At 44.9% G+C, this 12,976-nt stretch overlaps 1 protein-coding gene across 4 annotated transcripts in view; it reads right to left on the bottom strand.

Moving 5' to 3' along the window:
- ADGRB2 (adhesion G protein-coupled receptor B2) overlaps positions 1-12,976 on the bottom strand; it is a 170,476-nt gene that overhangs the window by 56,819 nt on the left and 100,681 nt on the right. For all 4 annotated transcript variants that reach the window (XM_081870362.1, XM_081870363.1, XM_081870361.1 and 1 more), the window contains exons 6-12: positions 8,956-9,120; positions 6,875-6,976; positions 3,956-4,062; positions 2,902-3,096; positions 1,741-1,809; positions 1,554-1,662; positions 814-960 (exon numbers count right to left, since the gene is read on the bottom strand). In XM_081870362.1, coding sequence (XP_081726488.1) covers positions 814-960; positions 1,554-1,662; positions 1,741-1,809; positions 2,902-3,096; positions 3,956-4,062; positions 6,875-6,976; positions 8,956-9,120 — 894 coding nt within the window. The remainder of the gene's footprint in view (positions 1-813; positions 961-1,553; positions 1,663-1,740; positions 1,810-2,901; positions 3,097-3,955; positions 4,063-6,874; positions 6,977-8,955; positions 9,121-12,976) is intronic.

Here is a 12,976-nt window from a genome sequence, read left to right as displayed (position 1 = left end):
TGCTTGAATTAAGTTGGTTAAGGTTGGCCACATTTTATGCTATGGTTCGGTTATGCTCCCATACTGGGAATATGGGGATATGACAAGGTCTTCAGGCTGTTACACCCCAACTCTCCTGAGATTCTCATTCTCCTCATACAGATGTATGGGAAGGGGAGTGCTGAAATGGCTGCTCACACTCCACCCCATTCCAAGTCAGGCCATTGGTTCATCTGGCTCTGTAGACTCCACACTGATTGGCAGCTTTGCAGGGTTTCAGGCAGGGAACATCCCCAGTTTTACCCTGGAATATTTTGCATGCAAATCACACGCTCTAACAGTAAGCTACAGCCATTCCATTGTTACAACAAGCTCAGTATTATTTACTCTGACAGGTAGTGGCTCTCTGGGGTATAATTCTGGAGTCTTTTCCTGCCCTACCTGAAGAGGTCATGAATTTAATCTGAGGCTTTTTGTGTACCAAGTGTGTGAGCTTTGCCCCTTTCTCTTCAGGAAGAATCCAGGCTCTCTTAGCTCTCTCTTCAAAGAATGTTTAAAATCCAGAGATAGAACGAGAGATCTAAGAGGCTCCCAAATTCCAGGGTCACAGAACAGTACAGGGACGTGGGAACATAGGAAGTTGCCTTATACCAAGTCCATCAAGCTCAGTATTGTCTACACTGGCTGCTAGGCTTTTACACAACTCTCCAGTGTTTTAGACAGGAGTCTCTCTCTCAGCCCTACCTGGAGATACCAGGGGCTGAACCTGGGACCTAGATGCAGTACCACTGAGCCTTGGCCGTTCCCCAACACACATGGACACAGACCACATACCAGATGAGGAGAGGCTGAGCACTTCCTTGGGGATGAAGATCTTATCCTCAGAGTGGCGGGCCCAGTCTTTCATTCCACGCCGCCCCTTCATGGGAAAGTTGATGTCACTGGAGACAGCAGAAACCGGCTCTCTCTGGATGCTGATTACTGCCAAGGGTGGGAGAAAGAAAGTGGGGAGGGGAGGGTGTCACTACTGGGTATTGTGGGGGGGACTCATTTTGCCCCTCTGCCAACACTCCAGACCTCTAGAGCCTCAGTGGTGGAGGGACCAAGCCTAGTATGCTAATTGGGACAGTGGGGACAGTGGACTCAGAGCTCCCTTGATTGCAAGTGAATGCGAGTGGTATTCCCTATTGTTTTTTAAGTCTGTGAACATTACCTAAATAATTACACTGTAGTGCTTTTGACATTCCCCTTCCATTGAAATGCCTGTAAATTAATGATGTAATCAATTACATTAGTTTTGGCCATAGTGGATAGTGAAACAAGATGTGGGTTGTAGTAGAAGCTGAACTGTAGTGGAATGGAGGCAGAGCAGATTGCAACGAATGTAGGACTGGATGGAAGTTGCTCCTTCTCACCACCATACTCAAGAAGGCCTAGCAAGTGACCTCATGGACCCTGGATTGGAGCAGACACAACCTCCAGGACTGTGGACTTGGTGTACAACCACCCTGCCCTGTTCCCTTCCCTACAACCAAGCAAGGAGACCATCCCTCCATTCTCTTCCAGCCACTCACCCAAGTTGTCCGTGACGATGAGGGAACTCTGGAAGGCCTTGAGTGCGTCTCCGACCAGGTGGATGAAATCCTCCACCACCTTCATCAGGAGCACAGAGCCAGGCATGACCTGTGAGGCAGAAGGAGGTGTTAACACAGGCTGGGGGTCCCCACAGCCTAGCCCCCCACACAAGGCATGTCAGCTCACCTGCTGTGCATCTTCCCACTTCTCCCTGTTTTCCGCATCCACCATGTAACTGACGACTTGAAAGAACCGCTGTGGGAGCAGAGGAGAGGTTGAAGTGCAGGCGCTGGGAAGGCTCCAGCTGTCAGCCTTCACCAACCTGGCACCCTGCAGATGCTTTGGACTACAGCTCCAATTAGCACATTGCTGGCTGGAGTTAATCAAAGATGTAGTCAAAAACATCTGGAGAGTATCAGGTTGGCGAAGGATGCTGTATTCAAAATTGATCTTGTGTGTAGGCAGGAGCCCTCTTGAGAAATACTGCTACTCATGAACACTGTTTGTTTTTTCTCTCTCTTTCTGCTAAAATGTTCATATGAAATATTAGCTGATATCATCATGTGTGTATTAAATGATTCAGCTCAGCAGGAACATCCATAACCTCAACATTTTGCAGTTGGTAAATTACATTAGGCAATTCTCCTCAAAATCCAGCTTTTGGCAGGGGAGAGGGAAGAAGCCTAAGTGCACAGAGATGAGTGTGAAACTGTGCAGGCAGCACCTGGCAAAATCTCAAGGCACAGGGAATAGCTAAGCAGAGTTTCTAGTGGTAAGAGGAGGAACACAACTGCCACAAGTCACTTAATGCAAAATAAGCAGATCTCTGCCAGCCTGTTTGATCTGCAAAAAATTATGCAAGTCACAGATTATTGCCTTTCTTGTGGAAGAATTTGGTTTTGTTTGAAAGACATCTGGATTCATGGCTTCTTGTTGCTACTACTGGTCTGCATTTCAGTGGGTCACTGAATTTTCAGTGATTTGACCTAAATTGACCTAAATTGCATTTCCTAGACTAATATGCAGATTATAACACAGTTACTTTTTTGGCCTGTAAACATTTTGTGATGAATTTTTTGGCTCAAAATTTGCCTTTTTGGGGGGGTGGGGAATGCAGACAAAAATGCATTTTTAGGAGAAAATATTTAAATGTGCATTTTTGTGTATTTAATCATAGAAAAAGAGACAGGATGAACTCACGACTGAACACATGGAAAACTGACACTAACAGGAAATTGGCTGATTTGTCCATCCCTGTCATATAGTGAGGCAAACAAGCCTCTTTTGTTACAATGGCCCTGCAACACGTGTGCCTTGAAAATGCATCTTTCCCATCCAGAATGGTACCTGAACATCATCTGAGGAAGGGATGTAGGTGGCTCTCTTGTAAGTGTCTGTGACATTGCGCAGGATCTCCACTGAGAAGAGCAGGTCTCCGCTGTAGTACGTCTTCCGGGCTACAAGCTCCAGCAGGCCACGGACCACCTGAGACATTCCCTCACCCGCCAGCATGCGCTGCCCCTTGGCCAAATGCTCTCGGAGCTTTGATCAGATGGAGGAGTGTGGTAAGAGAGAGAAAGAGATGGAGAAAGATAAGGCCAGGGATGGAGTAGGATCTGTGTGCCATTAGGCTTACAGTGAGAGACCCTGAGTGGAGGATTCTCTAGGCAAGGCCCATTGTAATTCAGTGGAAGAGCAGCACACCTGGTTTGCATGCCCAAGGCTCCTGTTTCAATCCCCAGGAACGCCAGTGAAAAAGGATTTCATGTAACAGGTCCGCCAATGCAGATCAGCTTCCACCCACCCGGTGCCCTCCAGGTGTTTTGGACTTTATAACTTCCATCAGTCCCAGCAAGCATGGCCAGCTGGCTGACTGGGGCTGATGGGATCTGTACCTCAAAACATCTCGAGGGCACAAAGCTGGTGAAAGCTGGTACAGATAATAATACAAATATAAACATGTCAACAGACTACATAAGGCAGATCCTGGGACTAAGGGCTTGTTTCTGAGCAGGCACACAAAGGATTGCATGTTCCTGTGATAATTACTTAATTAAATACTTTCCTAACACATTTTGCACTACCTTTGCCAGGGGAGAATGCAAATCCATACACACATGCTTGCCCACCAAGCAGCTCATTGCTGAAAACGCCAGCATCAGTCATAATTGATTTGATTGGTATCAGTGCATTCATCTAAACTGATTTTGCTACTGCATTTTCTGTGCAGTTTGTGCAACCCTCCCTTTCCATGCTTAGCAGCACCTGTCCCACCCCTACACCAACTCCCCCCCCCCTTTTATATATAAAAAAGACAAAATAGGGAAGGGTTGAGACCGTAGCCAAAAGGGATAAAAAGGGAAGAGAGAAGGTCTGTTTGCCAGCCAGAGTCTGCACCTACTGAGAGATGTAAGTATCGGTACTCGTGGGAGATGCAGCGTGCGAAGCTGGGCGTGCCCCAGAAAGCCACGCCTTGGGAGTTGAGCAAGCACCGGCGGCTGGCAGACCCTAGGAAAGAAGGTAAACCAACAGGTAGCACTAGTGGCTGAAGGTGCCCCAAATGCCCAGCCACCTCCAAGCCAGTCCCCAGGAAGAACCCCAGAACAAGGGGGTGTTTGCGACAGGAAATGGGCTGAACTTTGGAGGAGAAGGGCATCTGGTAGTCCTTTTAGGCTCACAAACTGCCCAGTAAGGCATATTTAATGCATGTACTTTTTGGGATCCCATCCTTCACCATAAATCGATCACAAGGCAAGTCATCGTAAACATATTATGTAAATCCCATCACATCCAGGTACATCACAATCAAACTAAAAAGCAATCTACCTCTTCCTACCTTTGTCAGAATGACTATCTTAAAACAAACTGAACTTCAGCAGCTCTGGCAAAACAATGAAACACACAAAAAAGAAATGTTTTTGCCTAATACTGAAAGCTCATCAGTTCAGTGACAACCTAAATTAGGGTTGCCATACAGATATATCTGGAATACTGCAGTTGGCAGCAGTGTCCTGGCAGAAATTGCGGAAATGTCTGGGAAAATCCAGATGTATGGTAGCCCATGTTGGCGGTGTCATTTTTGCCATTTCCCCATAAAAATAGCTTCAAAACAGATTTTTTAAAGCAATTTTGCCCAAAAAGCTCAACAACAACAACAACAACAAAAAGCTCAACAACTTTTCTGTCCGGATTTTCACTGTTTGAAATCTGGCAACCCTAGCCTAAATCTCTTCCAGAAGTATGTTCCACTATTGGAGGAGGACTCTTGACTGAGAAGGCCCTATGATTCTGACTTTAGCCACAGAGGTTGCCCCAACAGCTCTCAACCCATGAACTAGGGTGTGTATTCCCAAACCGTTTAGGGTTTTATAGACCAGCACTTGGAACTGAGCTTGGCAGCTGGTGCAGTTACAGAAACAAGCAGTGCAGATCTGTCAAGACTGGTACATGACCTCATGCAATCTCTGGGGCATCTTTAAGAGCAGCCCCACATAGAGCATATTACAATAATCAAATCTGGAGATTATTAGGGGATGGGTTATTATGGCCAAGCTATCAGAGCTTAAGAGCAGCCACAGCTGACCAACTAGATGGCGTTGCAAACAGCCACACAACACTGCAGCCAACTGAGCTTCTAGCAAGAAGGTAGACTCAAGAAAGGCACTCAGACTACAAACTTGGCCTTTCAGAAGAAGTGCAACCATATCAAGAAGGGGCTGATCACCCAGTCCTTGGACCCAAGAACCACCAATCCATAGCACCTCCATCTTGTCAGGATTAGACTTCAGTTTATGGTCCTCATCCAGCCCATTATCACTCCAAAATGCAGATTTACCACCTGAAGAGCTTCATCTAATTTTGATGTTAAAGATAGAGCTCCCACCGGCATCCCACTCATGGTACTCCCCCTGGTGCCCACATTGTTTCTCAGGTGCCAGAAAAGGACCTTTGATGTCCTCAGGCTCTACAGTCCTGATATATTTGAATAGTTGTAAAGACCTGTTGTAAAATGCAAAGGTCTGGTTCTTGAGCTTCTCAGCTATGCCAGCCTGGAGCTGACACACCTAAAAAAGGAGAAAAACACCTCGCTGCCTTTAACCCTAGCATGAGCAACAGGCCTTGGATGCAAGTGTCACTCTGCTCTGCTGCGCCCCAGACGAAGCTTAAGTTTCCTTCAGAGAGCTAGTTTATTTGGGTGAACATTTTGCAAATCCTTTCATCCCTTGGCCCTGTCCTGCTCCTCACCATTCATCTTGAAGACTGTTATCTTTAAACACCTCTCCCCACCCAAAAACCCCCCTCTCTTTCCAACTATGTTTGTAAATGTGCTTATTATGGGGCTTGAATAAAAACATTTAAAATATTGTACCTTTAATAGCAGACCATGGCACAGACATGAACTCCAGACCCAGAGAGGTCAGGGCCTCTAGTACCATCTAATTATTTTATAGAATATGATGCTCCTGGCTTCCCCGTGTGCAGTGCTGAGGACAAGCCTTGCACACTGCATTCTATTTCAGTGTGGGCTTCTTTCTCCCTTAGCAACTGAGCTATTCTTTCAAGTAGTAGTGTTTATTTTCATTAAGAAACCCCAATAATGTAGAAATTGCATGCAGCTAGATCTGTGCCTTTTTCAACGCTGTTAAATTTGCAAGTGCCCACAAATCTGCAAGTGGAGCAGAGGGAATATTCGAAAAGACATATTCATTGGAGGCTTGCAAAATACATGGCTCTGTGAAAATTTTGCAAAGGAAGCTGGAAAGAGGTTTTGGTTTTAATGAGGAGGTAAACGTGTGTGCAATCTGATTTCTTTAATATTAAGATCAACATGGGTGAGGAATGAAATGCAGGGCAATGCCCAAGAACTGGGGAGTTGCCAAGAGTTATTCATAGACACTTGTACGAAGATAGCCTTGCCAACTTAGTGCCCTCTGAATGCTATTGTACTACAACTCCCATCAGCCCCATCCAGTAGCTGGGGCTTATGGGAGTTGTGGTCCGAAACATCTGGAGAGCACTAGGTTGGTGAAGGATTCAGCAAAGAATATCACGGGGGGTTAGCAACTACCTTGGGACAGTTCTACTTTGGGGACTGAAGAAGCCAGTCATCTTGCAGTACAAACCAGAGCAGAACCATGTAGCTGAAATCTGCTTAGCTAGTACAGACATCCCTTATGAAGTGGCAGTGCCTTGAGTTCTCAGCAGGAAACTCATGTTGGCAGGTAGACCTGCAGGTCACCTCCTTTCATCTTGCTGTCTGTCATCCGCAAGGCTTCATTCTGTTTAAAAAATGTGGATCCCCACCCATGCAGCTGCCTACCTGTAGCATTGGATGGGCATTTGTTGTAGACAATCTCACCAGCAGCAGCTTTCTTCCAAGTCATCAACATCACATACTCGTCTTTGCACATTTCATGGTAGGCTGTGGGAGGAACACAAGAAGAGCCTTGATGTTGTTGGATCAGACCAAAGGCCTATCTAGTCTAGCAACCAGATGCCCCCTGGGAAAGTCAAATTTTCCAACTTCCAAATTGCAAAAATGAGGGGTGCTAAAAAGCTGTAACATGACTTGTGAATTCAAAAGATATTTTGGTTAAATTAATAGAATTTAGTTTTGCTTGGTAAGTAAATGTGTGTACAATAGAAACCATTAAAAATGATTATCAATTACTTGCAGTTGCTATTATCATTATTATTATCATAACCATCATCATCGTTATTGTTGTTATTTAGCATTACGTGACATTTTCAGAAGGCAAAATTAAAATTATTTGGTTTTCCAAAAGCAGTTTATGTGTTTCTTAATCAAACATAGACTTAAATGTTGTTTAATCACAAAAATAATAGCAGATTCCTTACACCCAAAAACATATTTTTTTTATGATCCCCTCACGGAAGAAATTTGCAAAAAATTAACCTTCACTTCCTAAAATGACACACCCTACTCTGGGAAGTCACAAGAAGGAAATGAGTGCGTTGCACGAAACCTCTCCTGCTATTGTTCCGCCATGATGGGTATTTGGAGTCATCATGACTAGTAGCCACTGAAAAGAGGGCATCACCTGAAGAGCTTAGGAGTGTGAGACAGACTGTGAATTCAGGAACAGCATTTTCAGCAGCAGAACTGAGTTTACAGTTTTATCTCTCATAGAACCCCACTCCTAGTTTTGTTCTTTGTAGCAACCTAATTTAGGGTGGGAGGGGAGCTTTGCTGCTATTGTTAAACAACCAGGAGTTAGATAACCTCCTTTTTAATCAGCATTTTAGTGTTCATTTCTCCTCATACACACATTTTTCTATGCAATTATGCCTAACATGATGTTTCTTCACTTATATATACATTTCTATGCACATTTCACCCCAGTATATGCATTTTTGTATACATAATTTGGGTGGTGAGCTACATTGCAAAATTCAAAGACCTGTGAATTCCAAACAGTGGTTGTGTTTCAGTTTGCATATTGTTTCAGAAAGCTGTATTAGGTAGGTTTGCCTTTCAATGGGAACTCAGCTGAATCCATAGTTGATGAAATGTGAACAGGCTGCTGTATGGGTGGATGGTTCACTCAGCATAGCAGGTGTATGTATGTATCAAGTGAGAAAAGCCACAATTTTTTTTGAGGAATGCATGCATGCATTTTGATAGACTTTTTGGATAGGAGAGTTTGCTGTACTTAAGGAAAAAACAACAACAGACTGTCAGAACCAGGAATGGAGAGCATACTTGAACCCTGAGCCTTCTGGGACTTGCTCTGTTGACCAGATAGAAGCCAAAAACTATGATCCTAGAATTCATATCAGATCCTGCAAATCTAGGGCCTTCACGATGTCTGTCAATCACAAAACATGAATGTCTTGTCTCTTTATTACCTTCTCTCCCTTAGCAGCCTGGGCCCACACAGTCCTAGGTGGCTTACTAGGTTAATTCATCTCCCCAGAAACCCTAATATAGTAAGGTTACCAGATTTTTTTTCAATGAATCTGGGGTCACTTTTCAACTTCAGTCGGAATGGATGGATTTTGTCAGGGGACTGATTTGTAAATCAGGGGACGTCTGGTAACCTGATAATATAGAGCTGTGGGGAGGGGTTGGGGGAAGGGAACTGAGAGATGGGCAACACAAACCAAATGGAGAGGTGATATACAAAGATACAAATTGCAAATGGGCAGCACACCCTGTTAGGGGTGGTGGGTGGGCAGAAAAAGTGAAGGACCAATGGAAGGATAGGCTGCTCAAATGACACAATGAGACTGAGTCCTTTTAGTATGAATGAATGAATGAATGAATGAATCCTTTTGATAGAGGAAAGGTGAGGACCTCTTGTCACTTTGCAGAATAAACTGGGATGTCTGGTGGAGCGCTGCTTGGGAAGGACTCAGCCAGGCGGCAAGGCCAGTTACCTGGGCATTTCTTCTCGTTGCATGTCTTGACTTCCTCCCCACTGCCCTCGCATGGGTAGCCTTGCACGCCCGTCCCCTCGCACATGCGGAAGCGTCTCTGCCAGCCCGTATCGCACGTCTTGGAGCATAAACTCCAGTGGTTCCATGGGCCCCACTTGCTATCAGCTTCAGTTCAGGGGAGCAGAAAGGAAGAATTAGTAGACCTTTCTAAACCATCTCTCACTCTCACTCTCTCCCACACCCTCCCAATTTAGAGTCATATTAGCTGGAGGACTTGACAGAATGGCAAGGAGATAGAAGAAGTCCTTCTTTATCATTGGGATGCAACTGTGCCAGCTGATAATTACTTTAATCAAATATTCCACAGATGATTAAACGCATTTATCAATAATTCAGATCTCATTTAAGCTAAAATGCCCCTCTCCCCTTCCCAACCAGGCCATGACCGCAAGGGTGCCCTTTAACAAATGGGATTCATTTTCATTCCTCAGGAGGCAAGTTTCTTTCAAGGTTCTGAATCCTGCAGATTTCAACCAGCTTGAGTAGCAGGGTTTAACGTGCCTTGCTACCAAATGTAGTAAGAGACAACACCACATCAAGAACCGAAACCCACCTCAAACCAATAAGCAGACAGCTGGCCAGATCTGGATCCAGGTTTCCCACATTCAAAGCCAGCACAAAAGCCTCCAATTTCCCAAATTTCTGTTGATAGCAGAGGCACACTTTCCTTGAATTAAAACTGGGAGCACACTTCATCATCTACCACCAAAAAGGCTGTGCAAGAATTGCCCACCCTTGGAGAAGTGGAGCCACACCTTAGCTTCTGTGTGAGTCCTTGCTCTAGGCATGCATCCTCTGAGAGATCATTGCCTCTTGACTGAATGGCCCAGAATCTCCTGCCTCCACTGGAGATTGATTGCTCTGGCCTTGCCTTCTTCCAGTGACTCACTCAGAGAAACAGTGGGAGGCCTCTTCCACTGGTGGGTAATTCTATTGCCTCTCTGCATCAGGGATGATCCAATATTACCTAATATAGAGGTGCAGTAGATTGCTCACGTATGACAGAGGCAGATTGGAAGAAAGCTAGGCTGGCACAGGAAACCCTTCAGAGACACAGTGGGCAGATTCATTTATGGGTATATACTTTGGGCATGGAGGAGCCTTTTCTCATTATTGCAGGGGTTGCCAACCTTTTTGAGCCAGTGGGGGCATTTAAAGTATCATGATAAAGTATCACACAATAGCTCTCATGGAGCGTTGGCATTACACAAAATGACTGCCGTGTCCAAAGAGCAGAAAAGGAGACAGGACCAAAGTTTTTTTTCTAATGAGCAGCTAGACACGTTTTGTGCAATGTCAAAAAAGGGTTCAGGGTGAAATAAGCTTTTGCACAGTTGAGTATATGGGATTTAACAAGGAGTTGGGTAGATTCTAAAAAAGGTAGATGAGAAAAGATAAAAAGAAACAGAAAATGAAGATGTATGCTGGTTCCTTTCAAATCTTCATAACCTTGTCTCAATCGTGTATTATGGGACCAATTACTTGACTAGTCAAACACATTTATTGACCCATATTGAACTTTACTTAAACAATATATATAGATATAAAATCATTATATATCACCACAAAACAAACACAGAACAAAAGATCACACAGTTGTGACATTGGGCCCCCTTTCACATTATGCTCAGTATGATTCTATGTTAAAATTTATTTTGATTCAAGATGGCCAAATTGTCTGGGACTGGAGGATGTGAGTAGTTTTGCTCTGGGGGGGGGGGAACCACACCCTTAAACATAGCTACAAAATTTGTGTTGGTAGCACTGGTGGAGGAAGGGGGTGCAATGGGTGCAGCACCCCCCAGGTGTCATCCCTGAGGTGGGGTGACATTGCCCCCTGCCCCCCTGGGATGCTCGCTGTGGGATGTGCCCCCCCAGATGCTCGCCCTGCCCCAGGTGCACAGCATGTGCACCACTCTGGGTGCTGGAGCAGCTAGCTCCGCCTCTGGTTGGTAGGTGGTGCATGATGCACAAGGTGGTAAATTGTTTGGTGCCAACAGGAAGTGCTGCATGGGAGCTGGTTTTGCACCAACAGCCTTAGTTGGATAGTTCTTCATTTTTGTACAAAGTGCTACCACAACAGTCTTGGCAAAAGGAAGTTTTATGTTGAAAGCATATACAGAATATCAGCATCTGGGGTGGCTGAATTGAATGCATGGGTTAAAAGAAAGCAGTATAACCAATTGCCCTCCTTTGGCTCTATCTAAACATCCCTACAGACACAAACTATGTGTTTGTCTCAGCCAGCAAGAAACTATTTTCTAGGGGAAAGTGGTGCAAATCAGTGTTCAGCAAACTGTTGTCCCAAAACTGTCTCTATCTGCTGCAGTTCTCCTCAGGCCTTGACGTGACTTCTTGCTGCTCGGTCTTTCAGCAGAACTTAAACCTGGGAGCACAGCTAGTTCTCTATATTTCAACAGGGAGCTTGGCAAGTCCTGCCAGTCTCACATAATCAGACTTGTAGGGTTGGAAGGAACTCAAAGGGTCATTTAGTCCACCCTCCTTCAATACAGAAATCAGAGCTAAAGAATGTCCTTTCAGCTCTTTGTGGAGGCTCCTTGTTCTTCTTTCTCTAACCCCTCCATTTTCTATTGCTGATCGTAACAGTAGATGCAACAGAGGACAGGCCCTGTCCTATGGGTCACACAACAGTTCCTAAGATTCCTGGAGCTTTGTTTCTGTTTGACAGTATTTTGTTCTTCACCTGCTATGGAGAACTAATCCTTGAAGATGACTCATCTCTAATACTAAAGACTTCTGGAAAGTTCATTTCACCTTAGAGACTCCCAGACTGACACAAGAAGGCCTCTCTCCCTTCCTCTGCCTGGCCCCACAGACTGCAAGGCTTTACAGGATGGAATAGGTAGGGCAAGAAGCACAAGGCAAACTGAAGCCCCAGACAGACTCAAGGACAGACAGGTACATTGATATTAATAGGTTTGTGTCCTGGGCCTTATTCCATACATGGGTTAGAGGTAACAACTTTTCTGTCTTTGAGCAGCCATTTTGTGAAGGTGCTCCATTAACCCTCAGTACAGAATCTCCATCATATTTTACAGCTGTTTTGTAATAGGAGGCAAATTCAAGTCATTTCTGGTGAGAGCACAGCTTCAGTTATGCTTTGTGGGGAAAAGGAATCAATACAGGTTAAGGAAAGGAGATAATATCTTCCTCAAAATAACTGGAGGAGGGGATTCTTTTCAAGGCACCTCTGTTTTCTTGCTCCCTCACTATCTTTTTCATTTCTCCAAATTTCCTGTTTGTCCTCCATTCTCTGTTATTTATTCTTCTTGTCTCTTTCTCTGTAGATTCTTATGTTCTCTTTCCTCTTTCATGTTATTTCTTTCAGGTACAGAAAGTTTGTGAGTTGGAAGTGTTCTGCCTGCTTATGCAGTGGGGTGGGGGGAGCTTAGAATAAACCCTGGAAAAGACCACAGGGTGGTATACAAACGTGCCCCTCAGTGGCCACCCCATTAATGAAGGGAGAGGCTCTAACATCCATGTTTGCTCATGGAGAGAAGCTCTTTGCACCTCTCATCTGCTCAGTATGGAAGGATGGACATCCAGTGCAATGTGGACATGTTCAGTGGAGGAGAGGCTGAGCCAGTGCAAACAGCAGGAAAAGCAAACAATCTCTGGTTCATTGTGAATTTTTGAGAGGGTATTTACTGAGACCTTTATGAAGGTAGCATAGAAGGCACGGGGAGGGGGCACAATGTTGAGCCCCGCAGATGCATTTATCAGGGACACAATAACAGCTCTTGTCTGGCACAGTTGGGGAACGATTGCTCCAGCCTCCTCTACACAGCACCAGCTTGTCTTTCCTTCTGCCTTTAAATCCCATCTCTTCTGTCAATGCTATTGCCCTTTTCCTAGGCATTTCAGGATTCAGGTGTGGCCCCCCTCCAATGGAGAGACAAACTCCTAGCACACAGCCTGATAGCACATCATGTTCAATGAG

The sequence above is a fragment of the Podarcis erhardii genome (assembly GCF_964252035.2).
Source record: "Podarcis erhardii genome assembly, chromosome: 7".
NCBI lineage: Eukaryota > Metazoa > Chordata > Lepidosauria > Squamata > Lacertidae > Podarcis > Podarcis erhardii.
Note: the sequence above shows the minus strand (reverse complement) of the source record. Positions and strands in the feature narration are given on the sequence as shown.